At 35.3% G+C, this 17588-nt stretch overlaps 1 protein-coding gene and 2 long non-coding RNA genes across 3 annotated transcripts in view; 1 reads left to right on the top strand and 2 right to left on the bottom strand.

Annotated features, from left to right (window-relative positions):
• The window catches only part of LOC148679716 (uncharacterized), a 143096-nt gene that overhangs the window by 23274 nt on the left and 102234 nt on the right, over positions 1-17588 (bottom strand). The window lies entirely within an intron of this gene.
• Positions 1663-16010, top strand: tmem238l (transmembrane protein 238 like). The gene is made up of 3 exons (NM_001442459.1): positions 1663-2024; positions 11138-11559; positions 14720-16010. The coding sequence occupies exons 1-2, from the start codon at positions 1700-1702 to the stop codon at positions 11551-11553; spliced, it is 741 nt and encodes a 246-aa protein (NP_001429388.1). The 5' UTR covers positions 1663-1699; the 3' UTR covers positions 11554-11559; positions 14720-16010.
• On the bottom strand, positions 4040-13325 carry LOC147845507 (uncharacterized). The gene is made up of 5 exons (XR_015480444.1): positions 10600-13325; positions 9916-10218; positions 8493-9623; positions 6768-7419; positions 4040-6014 (listed from the first exon to the last, which is right to left on the bottom strand). It is a non-coding gene; the product is annotated as an uncharacterized LOC147845507 (long non-coding RNA).

Below are 17588 nucleotides of genomic sequence, written 5' to 3'. Positions count from 1 at the left end.
AGTTCTAATGGTCTTCAACTGTGTAGCTTTTTTCATATTAATTAAATGTATTTGCTACTCAACCGCAATGACTTTAAATAAAGAGCCAAAAGGCAGATGTATACAGTAAAACTTGATTTAAAGCCCATTTAAAACCTCATTGTAAAAATGTGTAAATTCAATGAATCTTTTTCAGTGAAGTTCTAGTAAACTGAAACCGCTCAGTCCAGTTTTCAGTGTAATGTAAATGTTACTGCTGAAAGCCAAAACACTGAAGAAACACCCCCGTCCACCGAAGAACTAACAATTAAATAAATGCTAAGGTCAGTATTATTAGCCAGTACTATTTTTAGCTTTAAACTGTATTTTACTAAGTATCTTGCATAATAACTAATACAATATTATCTATTGCCATCATGGCAAAGACAAAAACCCAGTTTAGTTATTGAAATTATAATGCTTAAAATGTGCTGAAATTAGGAGGGCTAGTAAAATTGCCATTATTTAATGTATTTGCTGTACAGGCTTTAAATAAAGAGCCAAAGAGAGATGTATACAGTAAAAACTCTTGATTTAAAGCCATTTTGGCATCATTGTTCAATAAATAAATAAATAATTGTGTAAATCCAATGCATCTTTTTTCAATGAAGTTTTGGTAAATTGAAACTGCTCAGTCCAGTTTTCAGTGTAATGCAAATGTCACTGCTGAAAGCCAAAACACTGAAGAAACACCCCATGTCCACTGGAAATAAAATAAATAAATATATAAACAAACAAACAAACAAACAAACAAACGAATAAATAAATAAAAAATGTATAAAGCAAATGCTAAGGATGGCTATTAAGTGTGTTGATTATAATAGTTGAATAAATAATTCATATGAGGGCTAATAATTGTGTTTTCAACTGAGTGGCCTTTTTCATATTAATTAAATGGATTTGCTACTCAACCACAATGATTTTAAGTAAGAGCCAAAATGGAAGTGTATAGAGTAAAACTCTTGATTTAAAGACCATTTAAAACCTCATCGTAAAAATGTATAAATCCAATGAATCTTTTATTCAGTGAAGTTCTAGTAAACTGAAACTGCTCAGTCCAGTTTCCAGTGTAATGTAAATGTCACTGCTGAAAGCCAAAACACTGAAGAAACGCCCCATGTCCACTGGAAATAAAATAAATAAATAAATACATACATACATACATAAATAAATAAATGGCTATTAAGTGTGTTGATTGTAATAGTTGAATAAATAATTCATATGAGGGCTAATAATTGTGTCTTCAACTGAGTGGCCTTTTTCCACTCAGTTGAGTGGACATTTATTTATTTAATTATTCATTTTAATTAAATGTATTTGCTACTCAACCACAATGACTTTAAGAGCCAAAAGGGAGATGTATAGAGTAAACTCTTGATTTGAAGCACATTTAAAACCTCATTGTAAAAAAATGTATAAATCCAATGAATCTTTTATTCAGTGAAGTTCTAGTAAACTGAAACTGCTCAGTCCAGTTTTCACAGTGGAAGTTCAGTTTAGTTGAGTTCAGTGTAATGTAAATGTCACTGCTGAAACCCAAAACACTGAAGACCCTCCCCCCTGTACGCCGGCCTGACGTCATGAGGGCGTTCCCTCAGTGCGTGCTCCAGGTGTGTATCACCTGTCCTCAGCAGTTTTTCCGCTACAGACGCGAGCAGCAGCATCTCTCCTACTGAAGGTGATGATGGTGCCGCTGAGGTGCATCGGCAGCTGTCTGTCGTTATTTATCATGGCTTTGATTTTCGACATCATTGGCGTGATTCTGTTGTTCGTCGGCATTTTCGGCGACGTGCGGCACAATGGCGTGTTTTATGGGGATTTCCTGATCTACACCGGCGCGTTGGTGCTGTTCGCCAGCCTGGCCCTGTGGATCATGTGGTACGTGGGAAACATCAGAGTGAAGGATGAAGATCTGGGACGCAGGTCGAGCGCCGCACAGAGTGTTAAAGCGCTCGCGAGGAAATTCACAGAGAGGCTGTCCAAAACACACCTGAAGGAGAACGGCGGTGAGTGAGAGAACTTCTGTTTACTTATGAGTTCACTGATGCTGTGACGCTGATTTCAGGAGCCGACAATGGAATGTTTAGAACGCGTGTTCTAAAATCGAATTCGATACAGACAACAGTGTTCTTTCAGGCTTTGAACTGTAAACTCTGTGGGAAACATTATAAAGCACAAACTCAGAAATACAGGTAAACAAATCTGTCACTGAAGCGGTACCTTGTCAAAAGGTACATATTTGTACCATAGAGTTGGACAGCTGAGGTAAAATTGGTTTTATATGCTCACATTTGATCATTTTAATGGTATTTATATTGTTTACATCGCTACTTTGAATATCTGAAATCGCATGTATGAATTAAAACAACATTTGCACCATTTAATTGACTGAACAATGAAGTAATTTGATGGTCATTTGCTGCTTGATGACTTTCCTGTTTAGCATTTGCATGTAATTTTTTTTTTTTTTTCAAATTAGATTAGTCTAAATATGTGAATATAAAACCAACTTTACCTCAGTAGGTGGACATTAGTACCTTAAGGGTTCACTTTTGTACCTTTAAGATACATTTAAAAAATAGGTTGTTGCTAAATCAGATATGGTTGCGGCCGGAGGTTAACGAAAATGATTTATACTAGTTATTAAATTTCTTATTATTTGTATTAATTATCACACATTTTATTAATTTACACATTAATTACATACATATAAATAAATAAATAAATAAATATATATATATATATATATATATATATATATATATATATATATATATATATATATATATATATATATACATGTAAATATATATATATATATATATATATATATATATATATATATATATATATATATATATATAATTACATTCATAAGTAGTAATTTAAAAGTAATACACTTAAAATGTTTGTTTAATATGGGTCGCTATTATTCAATTGTATTACATAGACCGGCATAATCATTTGAGTTCTGAGTTAGCCAAATAGCAGATATTATAACAATTTATCAATAAACACACACGTCATTCTCTCGCTGTCCGCGGCTGTGGTTTGCTGATCAAATAAAAAACAAAAGACAGTGAGGAGCCGAATTCTGTGTCGTTTTCATATCAAATTTAAAGGGGACTGAGGCAATAATTTAGTGTTCAGGTTATGAGCTAATCACAAAAGTTTTAGTGGGGTTGAGTAGAAATATAAAGGGGGGCTACAGCCCCCCTAAAATAGGCCAAGTATTATGTTATCTATTAAATTACCTTATAAATTGTAATTTTTAACATCTACCCCCTAAACTCAACCGTCACAGTACTGTAAAAATATTAATTATTGTTATACAGTGTCATAAAAAATACTACTGTATTGATGTTCATATCACACTTCCGGCTTGCGGTGTATCCTATTTAGACTTATTTTCCTAACATATTTTGCTTTTTTAGGGAAAAGTAAATTGTTTTATGTTCGAACCACTTAAATTTGTTAACTTAAACTATTTGTGTTGGGACATGAATGAATTGTGTGAAGCCCTGCAGTTTTTACAGCTATGAGGTGCACATTTGTACTTTTTAGGTATTAATGTGTACCTTAAACCAGTGGTCCTCGAAGTGTAGGTCGCAGGACAATGATAGGGTCGCTTGATGATATAAAAAAAGTCAAAAAAATTTTATTAAACTATTCAAATTGCAATATTTTAACCATAACCCACAGAAGATTAAATAATAGTTTTTAATAGTAAAAAACAACAACATGCAAATTAATTTATTAGCCCTTTAAAAGATTTTTTTTTCGGTGTGTTTACGTTAGATAAACAGCACAGCAATTGCGTCAGCTGCAGCAGATTGGTTTTTATAGCACCAGGTTAAACTTTCTGAAAACTTTATGGCGATCAAATACATTAAAAATAAATACAGGCCACAACTGAACATTGAGGATGATCTCTGATTGGCAGTCTCCAAAATGAAACTAAGAATAGACTTGTGCAGTAAACATTGTGCCCACCAGTGTCTGTAGTCGAGGTTAATATTACAATAAACAAACTAATAAATGACTATAAAAATGATCTGTTTGTTAGATTGTTGCACTTTTTTTGGGTTGTCAATTTGCTCATGTTTATGTAAGCCTGTTGTTGAATGAGCTATGTTTGCATATTTATAACCACCTAAGAGGAATTTGGGGGTCGAAGGGCACTGGCATTATTTTAGGGATGTTGGGCTGAAATGTTTGGGAAGGAACCCCTGCCTAAAACGGCCTGTATCTTTTTTTCTGAGAGTTTATATATGAGGAAAATATATAAAATGTTTATGGGAAAAATAATATTTATATATTGTTGGTTATTATTATGCTAAACCTTTGTGGAAATTATGATTTTTGAGAAAAAATAATAAGCCACACTGTAAAACACATCTGATGATTAATAGTTTCTGTATTTTGTACTTTCTGTTTATTTACTTTTGTGAATTGCATTGTGGCATGTTGATGTCTGCTCTGTCGATTTCTGATGTTGAAACTTCAACTCTACCGTTTTGTGAAAGTGACTTTTATTGACATTTTAGTTGTTTGAAGTAATATAATTTAAAAAATAAATAATGTATAGAAAAATAAGTCTGTAAAATAACAGAAAATGCACTGGCAGAAATAAAATACAACAACAACACAGACAATATATCACTTTAGTTTAAAATTTAAAAAATTTTCATAAAAGTCACTTTTTCAAACCTTTTCTAGGTTAAAAGTTGTTGGAAGAAAGATCAACATCCTGTAAAGGCATAACTAGGAGTCACAAAATACGGAAAAACTGTCAATTTACAGATCATTTTTACAGTGCAATACGCTTTTTCATTGATTCGACTATTTAAAATCTGTGATCTAATGGTTTCAACAATCTAAATATTGAAAAATGCACCGTCATATTTGTGCAAATTAAGTAGCGATGCACATTTCTAATCATTTTCTGATACATTTACAATGGGAAATTTAGAAATTATCTGTATGGAGCGTTAATATTTACTTAATATTCAAATTATTTATTGGTATAAGAGAAAAATCCGAATTTTTTACCTTTATTTTATATTTTTTCCTTTATCTATATATTTTTTCACACAGTGTATTTTTGGTTATTCACAACAATAATAGGTAACACTTTATTTTGACGGTCCATTTGGGTATTAGTAGACTGTCTGCCTAATATCTGTTGATCCTGCTCTTTCAACAGACATTTAATTGACTATAAGAAACATTGTAAGTGCATGTTAACTTACACTAACCCCAACCTAACAGTCTACTTATAATCTAATGAGAATTAGTTGGCATGTAGATGCAATGTAACTTAAATTTAACAAACGGACCATCAAAATAAAGTGTGACCAATAATATACCCCAGTAGCATCAGACGTGTTTTGTGCTCCACATTTCCACATTTCATTTTTAAAAAAATCAACAAACTAATGCACATGGGGATGTTAAAAATGATTCAATGTGAAAATAAAGGGATTTTTCCAAAAATGAAACTATACTCACTATATTTACTCACCCTCAAGTGCTTGGAGATTTAGTTTCCTTTTTCAGTTGAACTAGAAAGATGATATGTTTACGAGCATTGGCAGCACAAAAGAAGGTATTTTGATAAATGTCGGAAACAATAGCCATTGACTTCTATAGTATGTTTTTTTTTTCTCTATATGGGTGTCAAAGGCTACACTGTTAAAAGTGCTGGGTTTCACACAATAGAATTGTGTTGACACAACATGAAGCAATTAAGTTGACTTATTAGTTTTTACTAATTGAAGTTGATTTAACATAAAAAAAGTTCTTCCCTCAAGAATTCTGTCGTTTCAATTAATTTTAAGTAATTTAAACAAACAGCAAATGTCTTATTTTGAGTGCAGTTTTTCTAAATAATAGTAAATAATGACACAACTTTCATTTTGGGGTGAACTATCCCTTTAAATGTCCATTGTTTGTTTCCCCAAGAAACTTTATTCAGCCCTCAAGTTTGGGTTTCCCTGAACATTAATGCCTAGTTCAGACTGCGTGATTTTAGCCCCGATTTTGGCTCGCCGAAAGGTTTTGATAAATCCCCGACAAATGCCTGAAATCACAGGCAAATCGCTGCTCGTGCACGTGAGTGACAATCACACAGTATGAACGATCAAAGACGCGATCTGAGAGAATCGCCGATGAGTCGCCGATGCCTGCGAGATATTTGGCGTGCTGAATATCTGGAGCTGTCGGCGATTCAAATCATGCCGTGTGAATTGAGTTCTGACTGAAAATAACATCAGCGATCGCCAACAGCCAATGAGAGAGCAGCTTTCACTTGTGTGTGTGTGTGTGTGCAGGCCAGCGGGAGGCTGAGGGAGAAGTTAAAAGCGCTCTTTCGGTTTATTTGGACCCACGAAATGGAGGAAAAACTAGTGGAGGTTTGACAGGACTTAGGAGCAACCGTGTCTGTTTGACGGTTCATACAGAAAAAAATTAGTTTATTAACGTTGAGGAGAAATGGCTAATTCCCTTTAAACCCAGGTGAGCAAACATGTACATGTTCTACCCCATTAAAGGCTTCTTTCTCATTATGTAGTTATGAGAACGTAGTTTGGACGAAGTTGTCGGCGATTCTTCCTATAGTAAAGTCATGCAATCTGAAAGCCCCTGTCCCCGATCCATCGTGCAGTGTAAACAAAGCAGCGACGAAACGCTAGCCCAGATAGTCATGCAGTGTGAAAACATTTGTGACACGACTACTGTGAAAATCATGCAGTCTGAACTCGGCATAAAGGACATTTATCTTCTGTTTTTTTTCTTCTGTTTTTTACTTTCTATGTTGGTTAACCATAGGGGTGTAATAATACACCAACTCCACTGTTTTGTTGTGGGAGCAGGGTGTGTGGTGTGGCAACAGCAATGTTAAAGAACACTAGGGTCCACTTTTAATTTAGTAATGGCTGTTATTAAACTTAACTTGATACCCTGGCTTTGCATGGTTTGTTGCGCAATCAGCTGTTCTGGATAAGAATAAATGAAGTATATCCACTGCAGAATTGTCAGAAAATCAGGGATTTTTATGAATACAGTTGAGGTCATAATCATAGGCCTCCTCTGAAATGTTAATGTTTAACAAATATTTTAAGGAGAGAAGTTTTTAAAACATAATAGTTTTTAATAATTACTTTCTAATACCTTATTTATTTTGACTTTGCCATTATGACAGTACATAATATTTGACTAGATACTAGTATTCAGCTTAAAGTGACATTCAAAGGCTTAAATAGGTTCATTAGGTTAATTGGGCAGGTTATTGGATCACTACGGTGGCCGGGAAGTGCAAAATAACATTATACAGTGTGAAACACTTTTACAAAGCTCGAGACAAATTTACAAATTTGAAAAACATTTTTACCTATCATCAGACTAGGGTTGTAACGGTATGAATTTTTTACGGTATGATAATCGTCTAAAACAATACCACGGTTTGACGGTTTCGCGGTATACGGTATGTTACAAATGTTACAAAATAATAGAACAGTGAAGCAAATTTGACTTTTTCCAAATAATATATTTTCAGTTACTATAAACAACACCACTTACAATGAACAAATAAAAAAATGAGAAAATAATAAATAATGTGTCAAAGTCCAAATAAAGTCCAAATAAACATGGTGCAAATCCTCAGTAAAAAATAGATATAAATATTTACTATACTATAAATAGTTACATAACGAAACTAGATTCAATATGGAACATCGTTAGGTTTTATGTGCCAGCATGGATATGGTTGTCTGTGGATATGGATTTGGATATTGTCTGCAATGCAGACAAACAGCTGCACCTTCATTTGCGTCTTTTGAAAACAGCAAGAGCAGCAGTTCGTCTTTGCTGTGTCACTGTTTTGTCATGTTTCTGTGCTGCTGTGCATGCAAAAGTACTTAGTATGAGAATTATTTCATGCAAAACTTTTTTTTTTGCGTTTTATTTAGCCGCGCATAAATGTATGCCTATCTCTCATTCCGTGTTGTTCAAAAAGCTTGTTGGTCCACAAACAAAATTGAAACCTATGCTTATTGGTTGTGATATAGCGAGTTTGAACCAATCTGGGCATGGAGGAGGGACAATGCATCAATGTATCGTGTCTGCTTTGTCCGGAGACACGGTGACAAGCGTTTCTTTGTCAAATCAGCGTTGTCAAATTTTGATGACGTAACCGCATTGATTCCAGAGCCTCCGGAGCCGCGAATGTTATGTGATAAAGCACTGGAAAGCTGAGATTCTCTTCTTTATGCCAATCTTTGAATTGTATGAATCGGATCAGCGGATCAAAAGTTATTAAACATTTAAGAGCAATACTTATTTTTAGCCGCGGGCGGCTGTCTCTGTCTTTAAGGGTTAAAACCGTTGATATGCAATTGTTCATGGTATGATAATCGTGCACGTTCAAATCGTGGTAGACCGTCATACCGGTATATTGTTACAACCCTACATCAGACACAATTACATAGGAAAAACAATTTTACCAAGGACAAAACAAATTCACATTTTAGAAAAAAATTAACAAGACCCAAAACACTTTTACAAGTCCCGAAACAAATTTACAATTACAGATTCCTTACTGAAAGGGAATGTACCACACACCAGAACTGAAGTGGAATGTACCACACCGGAAGTGACCCGGAATGTAACACACACACTGGAAAATATCAGTAATATCCAGCTCGTGTGTGACTTTGTAGACAGATTTCTAGGTGAATCTACAACTATAAAAATCATGGTTTGACCAACTGCGATAAAACATATTAGAGCTATTCTGAGAAAATATCAGCGTTAGAGTGTGTAGAAACATGTAAACGCAAGTGACTGGGAACAGTCAAAGCATGGCATATGTTGACTGAAAAAGATATCAAAACCAAACTCAACCTATAGACTCAAGTAGCTCAGTTAGATAGGTCGGTTGATACTCGTGCAGAACCTTTTGACTTGGGTATGAATCCCGTTGATGACGTCAATTATCATTATTTCTTTACGTTAATTTTGGTTTATACTGTTCTGCCACAAAAATATTTAATCAATAATGTTTCTACTGACATCAAGTAATAAGAATCTTTATTCGGTATGGGCATGTTTTGTTGCTATGAAAACATGAAAACGAATCTGCCAATCTGCAAACGTGAATAGTTCACATCTGAAAAGGGCCTCAGTTAACACAGACACCAGTTAAACCGTAACACATGCTTCATTCAGTTTACTGTTAAGAGTCCTCAAGCAGATGTTTACCCCGTGTAGATTTGACATCATGTCCATGATTACAGCTTACGAGTGGCCCTCGTTAAAATATTGCACTTATTGATGCAGTAGGTCTGCTGTTTCCGTCTGGTCCGCGTCCTTAAGAAACTCCAAACACCAACCACACGTAAAGCAAAACCGCGTTGAGCTGCTCATGTGTTTTCCACAAAACGGGCAAAACAACCCTCGTCCGCAGTCCATGTTCGGTCACCATAAACTTTGTTTATGCCATGTACTCCACAGCACAAATTTACCGCACTCACCAACAACAACAACTTTCCCCCGCATCACTTCCGGTGTGGTACATTCCACGTCACTTCCGGTGTGTGGTACATTCCCTTCCCGTAAGGAATCTGTAATTGTAATTACAATCTTGTAATTGTTTCGAGACTTGTAAAAGTGTTTTGCGTCTTGTTAATTTTTTTCTAAATTAAAAATTTGTTTTGTCCTTGGTAAAATAGTTTTTCCAATGTAATTGTGTCTGATGATAGGTAAACATGCTTTTCAAAATGTAAATTTGTCTCGAGCTTTGTAAAAGTGCTTCACACTTTGTAATGTTGTTTTGCACTTCCTGGCCACCGTAGATAACAGTGGTTTGTATTCTACACAATACAAGTATACAATAAATACGTGCTTTTATTCCATCCAAACTAAAATAAATAAGTCTTTCCTCAGAACTTTTCATACAGACTTTTCATATAGGAACTAAAATAAAGATTTCCTTGCTCTGTTAAGGTGCTCTAGCTTTAGCCTCCTTGGTAGAGCCACGACTCCCATGCGGAAGGTCGCTGGTTTGATACCAGCTCGGAGCGGGTTGGGTGGCGTAGGACCGGCAGGGTTACATTGGTGTCATGACCCGGATGGGAGTGAGGTTTAGGGAGGGTGAGTGTAACGTAGGCCAGCTAGTAAGTGCTGTGCAGGTAAACCTCAAGCCTGGTTTATACTTCTGCGTCAAGTGACCGGCGTAACCCACGGCGCATGCAACACGCGTAGCTGTGTATTTATACTTCTGTGCGCTGTCTCTGTTGGTCTGCATTAACACTTCCAAAACACTAGTTGGCAGTGAGGTGTTAATGTTCCTCTGTGTCGAGTTTCTTCGCTGCTGTTTTGTTCTTTCTGAACGCTTCTGGGATGTACAAGTGGCTCAAACTAGCTCATTTTGTAGCAGGAAACAGCGGACGTGCAACAACTTTAACTATGAGGTAAACACAAAACAAAACTTTCCATCCGGAGCTCCTTCACGGGACTCCACAGTTGTAAACAATTGCTCCATCAGGCTCGCACCATTCACGCGGCTCTCGGTCCCGCCCACACTCGTCAGCACTACCAAGCCGACCAATCACAGAGCTTGCGCTACGCGTCGTTGCGACGTGTAGTTACATTTATTGAGCGGTGCACGTCAACGGGTTGGGTGGCGTAGGACCAGCAGGGTTACATATATATAAAAATGCTAATTTCACAAGAGGGCTACTAATTTTGACTTTAACTGTATATGGGACTTGTATATCTGTACACAATGATAGCATCTGTTTCATCTTTATTTTTTAGGGTTGGACTTAAATGCACCCCTAGTTAAGCCGTGGTCTCAGTACACCTTCCACCCCATTGAATTCCATTTATAAACATGCAAATGCGCCAAACTGGAAACGCAGGCTTTTAAAGGTTAAAATCAAGGTCTTAAAATCAATCCGTGGCTTAATAAGAAGCCAGTGTAGTTGTTGAAGTACTAAGAAATTGCACTTGACTTGATTTAAGTTGATTTAGCTCAAAACGTTCTGCAGCAAGTTGCCTTAAAATTTGACATTTTTTTACAGTGTATATTAAAGCTATCTTTCTTTGTTTTTTTGCGCAGGTGAGAAAACGCTAAGCAAATCTTCCACCATTCGAAACGTAACATGGGGCAAATCCACCTACTTCCCAGGATTCCAGGACGGCGAATCGGACATGATCAAATGTAACGAGCTACACAAAGAAAAGCCGTTCGACGATCAGTTCATGTGCTACCAGAATCGAGCGTACGTGGACGAGGAGTCGGCCATGAAAAGCGCCAGCAAACCAATTAAAGAGGAGAGTGATGATCGGAAACAGCCTGTGGGGGATTCTCAGTCACAAGAAATTCAATTAAATAAAACGTCTGAAGATAAAAAGCCAGACGAACAGTTCATCTGTTTCCAGAATGAAGCGTACGAGGATTCCAACGAGAGTAAAGATGCGGTAAATCCTCAGGGTACTAAAGTCGATGATCACAGCATCGACACACTGCTGTAAAAACAGGTGAGTGTTATCAAAACACACTTGAATGTTAAATAAAGTTCAAATGTTTTCATAAACAAACATCCGTGTGTTTGTGTTGTAACTGGTGTGTAAGTGTTGACCGAGCTAATCCTGACCAACTATTGACAATATTTATGTAAGGTTGTAATGCACAGCTATTTATTTTGGTATTTTATTATTATACAGCAAAATTATTATTAGCTCTCCTGTGAAATCATTTATATTTTTTATAAAATAAGCGATGTTTTAAGTATTTCTTATTATAAATGTATTATTTATTTGATATATACACTACCTGACAAAAGTCTTGTTGCTGATCTCTTAGTTGTAAGAGCAACAAATAATAACTTGAATTCTAGTTGATCATTTGGAAAAGTGGCAAAAGGTTGATTTTTTTTATTTTTTTTATTTATACATATTTTTTGGTGAGTCATCTGTTGAACTGCATCTTAATCATCGCAAATACTGCAGAAGACCTACTGGAACCCACATGGACCTAAGATACTCATAGAAATCAGTCAAGTTTGGTGCAGGAAAAATCATGGTTTGGGGTTACATTCAGTATAGGGGCGTGCAACAGATCTGCAGAGTGGATGGCAACATCAACAGCCTGAGGTGTCAAGACATTTGTGCTGCCCATTACATTACAAACCACAGGAGAGGGCAAACTCTTCAGCAGGAAAGCTCTCCTTGTCATACTTCAGCCTCCACATCAAAGCTTCTGAAAGCAAAGAAGATCAAGGTGCTCAAGGATTGGCCAGCCCAATCACCAGACATAAACATTATTGAGCATGTTTGGTGTAAGATGGAGGAGGCATTGAAGATGAAATCGAAGAATCTTGATCCTGCAAGAACGCTTTCTTTGCCATTCCAGATGACTTTATTTAATAAGTGATTTGAGTCATTGCAGAGATGAATGGATGCAGTCCTCCAAGCTCATGACGGAGTCAGACACAATATTCATTCTTTTTTTTACTGCAGCATGACTTTAAATTCTATATTGTACAATATTTCTGTTAAGTCACAAGACTTTTGTCTGAGCAAAGTCAGGTCTTACTGTCCTAATGAAATAATTCAAAATGAAGGCATCATCATATTTTATTGTGGTCAAATAAGCATGATCTAGAGGCCTTTACCTTTGATATAAGCCACTTTTGATACCAAATGATCAACTAGTCAAGTTATTGTTCATTGTTCCTAGAACTTGGATAGGCAATACGACTTTTGTCAGGTGTTTGTATACATTCATTTATTTATTTATTTATTTATTTATTTATTTATTGCTGCTCCTCTGAATAAGTTGCAATAATATTTTTGTTTGGCTGGAATAAAAGCAGTTTTTATATTTTGGGGAAAAAATATAACATAAATTATTAATATTATTTCCCCCTTAACAACAGTTTTTTTTTTTTTTCAATCGGCTAGTTAACCTAATTACCTTAGTTAAGGCTTTAAATTGGGCGATTTAACCTAAAATCTAAATCTTGATTAATTGAAATTTTTAATTCTCTTACAATTAATGAACGATTATTTTATTTATAAAATTTTTTGCCCTCATAGTTCATTGACAGGTTTTATATGCCTTCTGAAGGCATCTCTGGGGCAGCTTTCAGTTATCAGTCAGTGTTGTGCAAAGTAAAGGCTCGTTCACACCAGGACGCTTTTTGCTCACGTTTTCCGTCAACATTTAACGCCTCGTGACTAAATAAAAGCCGCCAATGTGATCGTGCACACCAATGCGCAAAACGCCAGGCGCAAACGCGTCATTTTTTAAAAAAACCACCTCATGCTCATTTTTTGGTTTTGGTCACCTTCTCCTCCAATCAGATCGACACTTTTGTTCACGTGCACGGAGCTGCTGAAGTTACAGAAAACAGCACTTGGAGGTGCTCAAGCGCAAAACTGTCAATGCGAGCCCGACCACACTTTACCCTCTCATTTTGTAGACTTTGTAGCCTTCTTAACCCTTCTGGCTAGGCGATTAATTCTTCTGAACTGGAAGAGCCCTCACCCTCCTTCTCAATCTTGTTGGATAAGAAATGTTCTTTATTTTATAAAAATAGAAAAAATGAGGTACTCTCTTCACCGAACTAGCACTATTTTTATTAAATTGTGGGAACCCCTTCGCAAATATGTCCAAACTCTTCAGCTTGACCCTGCTCCTTCTGATTGAGTCCCCAATCCTCTAATGCCCAGCTTTTACAGGAAACTATTTCAGGTCAACACATTGTAGACTTATTTTTTTTTTTCTGTATATAAGATTGCATTAGTGTCGTTGGTTTTTATTTTTTTATCTATTTATTTTTATTATTTTATTTTTATTTATTATTATTTATTTATTTTTATTATTATTATTTGCTCAAAGTACTCTTCAGTGTATTTGCTTATTGTTACATGTTTATGTGTTTGTAAATTTTTGTAATGTTTCGCAATGTATAAAAAAAAAACATTAAAAAAATATAAAAAAAGAAGAAGATGCCCAGAGGCGATATGAACGTGGAGCTGCTTATTGCTCTGTGAACAATAATCGTTTCTTCATCGCTAGAGCTGGAGCTGCTATTTAAACCATCCATGTGTGATCGAATCGTCAGTAACTTTAACAACAAACGTGTTCTTCAGTGTTACAAGCGGGTGTCAGAAGCTTAGCACCACCCTGTGCGCCATCTAACATCAAGGAGTGATTTTGCATACTCTTCTGCTCGACGCCAGAGAAAATCGCTTGGGCTTGAATCTGGAAAAGCGTCTCGGAAAAACACTGACGATAAATGCACACGAAAAGCGTCCCGGTGTGTATGAGCCGCTCAAGAATGAGTCCATCGTGCTACTTGACTAGAGATCAGATGTGTATCTAAATATCTTAAAATATCATGTACCGTCATAATGACAAAGACAAAATAAATGAGTTATTACTGACTAGTTATTAAACTTGTTATGTTTAAAAATCTGCTTGGAATAATCAATTAAACATCAATTAACTTGTCTTGAATAATAATTATTTCACAGGGACACTAATAACTTCGTAATAAGTTTTCCATCTGTTATTGTATGCATTATTTACACCCCAATGCCTCCTAAAATATAGACGTGGATATTAATAATGCACGATTTGTTTAAGTCCAGCTTCACAGACAGAAATTTGTTTTCTGTTTTTATTTTTCAGCTCCTGAAACAGCGACTGAATATCCGAATAACCTTCAATAGTCTCCAGCTGTTTGCCAAATATTTGCAGTGCATTTATTGACTGCGTACATTTCAGTCAGGTTTTTTTTTTTTACTATAGTAAACCACTTTAATAGAGCAAAACATGAATATATGTTGTGTTTATATTTGGTAAGTGATATCCAGAAAGCTGTTCTGCTTATTTTTAATAACCTTAAATGAAGTGAATGCTTACTTTGCACAATTTTTACTCCAAATTCATATGAAGAATTTTATGTTAAAGATGTCGGCGAATTACTTCCAAGAGGGGACGATCATTTCAACGGATGTGGTATGTCTGTCGTTAAGCTTTTAAATTATTGTTGATGCTCGTCTGTTATTATGAAGTGACACTCAGGTACAGTCATTGTAATTTTGCACGTCCTCATTTGAAAACTCACGCATCGAAGGAATCAATTTCCCTTTCAAAGTGTTGATGCAAACTCCTCCTCAGAGTCAAGCCATTTCATTTGTGAGTGACCAAACCAGTCCGACAGCAAACACGGATTCCCTTTACACGAGGGAAAATGTAACACTTAAGTTCACAAAACAGCGCATCGTTTGGTGAAGGAGAATCAAATGTGGATCTTTTGTTTGTTTGCTTATGAAATATGAAGCGTTATGTTGCCAGATCATGCCATTTCAAGATGTTTTTCATAATTGTATCTTTAGTGAACTACTTTTTCCATGGGTTTTTATTTTATTTATGGATATGAATTGCGCTTATGAGATTTTGGTCGACTTTTGATGTTTAAAATTCAACTTTGCAGTTTAACGAAGTGACTTGTGTTGACATTTTAGTAGTTTCAAATGATATATAATGTGTAAGTACATAGAGAAATACGTCTGTAAAATAACAGAAAATGTACTGGCAAGTTAATACCAGGTTTTTGTAGCGTAAACCAAGACCAAACCATACAATATATCGCTTTAAACTATTACAAATGTCAATAAAAGTCACTTTTTTTTAAACTTTTCAACAGTAAAAGATGGACAGATCAAGACCCCATAATGCAAATCGACTACAACAACAATACACAAATCACAAAAATACTTCAATTTTAAAGATTTTATTTTTTCAGATGTACTGTAAATAGCGATATTTGTGGAAATAAAAAACGCATATTGCCAAACTAATCCTGAATGTGAACTCTTGGAATAACAGAGCTGTTGTTTTTTTTTGGCCGATGCAATATAAAAGGTAGTTTGTATAAACGATCCACACTGTTAAATTAAACCACACTTCAATCATATATTTGTGTTTTTCATTTATTGGTGGGGTTTCTTAGTTCAAAATCTCTTGGGTATGTTTACATTAGGAATGCCTCAATCAGGATTTTTACTGATTCCTTGTCATGTTGATCGGTTGATACGAAGTACCAATTCTGATGCTTCACGCTTTATAATGCATAAAGCACAATTTCCCTTTAAGTATGATACTTGAGTGGAGATCTGTCCTTACCTTAGAGCAGGGGTTTTCAAAGTGTGATGCGCGCCTCCCCTGGGGGGCGCCAGAGCATGTCAGGGAAGGCGCGGGAAAAATATTATATAATAAATATATAATTATTAAGTTTAATTATTATATGTATTTTTTATTATATTTAAACGTTTTAATTAAACAAAGCTAAAAAAAAATAATACATCAAAAATAAGAAAACCTTTTTTACCCAGAAGGCCATAGCTGTGAATTCGCTTCTGTTTGGCAAGCCCGCCAATACAGGTATATGCCTGCTAATACAATGGATCGGTTTCTGAGACGCCCCGATTCAAAGCCTTCAAGTTCAGGGCTTAAACCCAAAGGAGGACGATATGATGATCAGTATTTGAGTTTAGGATTTACGTGGACAGGACCAGCTGATGAACCACGACCTTTATGTGTGGGTGGTCAAGGTATTTTGGCTAATGACAGCATGAGACCCGCTAAACTTTGACTGTTTTGACTGGGATGGACAGTTCTTGGATCTGTTCTATTCATATTGAACCATCATCCTAGTTTTAAAAACGTTATATTAAAATACTTATTACTCTGTAAATAATTGCACTTTCATGCAAATGATGATAAAAGTGAGTTAACAGTCTGACATCTGTCTGTCTTTATATATACTATATATATATATATACTGTATATATATATATATATATATATATATATATATATATATATATATATATATATATATATATATATATATATATTTATTTATATATATGTGTGTGCGTGCGTGCGTGCGTGCGTGCGTGCGTGCGTGCGTGCGCGTTTGGGAGGAGGGGGGCGCCAATGGATAAGTTGTGTCAAAAGGGAGGCCCACTGTTTTAGACTTTGAAAAACCCTGCCTAAGAGAATAAATGAAGAATGCTGCATATAATACAGGCCCGTAGCCGGCCTGGTAAAAGGAATGGTTCTTTGTTCTCAAAAAGTGCACCTTTTTGCAGTTATTCGCCTATTTAAGTGACATTTTAAGCACTATCTTTATCAGAATTACCTTGTCGGATAGTCATCATGACCACACTTTTTGATATAAATATGCTAAAAAAAATTCCTAAAGATTCATAATAAAGAAATTTGAAAGAATACTTATTTCTAAAATACATATTTATTGCATAATATATCATATAGAAAAAAACAGGAATCTGTTAAAGTTTTTAATTAAAAGCTGTAGTCATTTATTAGGCAAGTGACAAACTGGCCAGCACATTCGACTTTCATCAGTTTGACCATTGTAAATAAATAAATAAAACATAAAAATAGCAGTAGTAATAATAATAATGTGGAGCTTTACATTTGAAAATTCACAGATAACAAAAATAGCCAAATTGTTACTCAAATTAAT

This window comes from Danio rerio, chromosome 3, assembly GCF_052040795.2.
Source record: "Danio rerio strain M-AB ecotype USA chromosome 3, GRCz13ab, whole genome shotgun sequence".
Lineage (NCBI taxonomy): Eukaryota > Metazoa > Chordata > Actinopteri > Cypriniformes > Danionidae > Danio > Danio rerio.
Note: the sequence above shows the minus strand (reverse complement) of the source record. Positions and strands in the feature narration are given on the sequence as shown.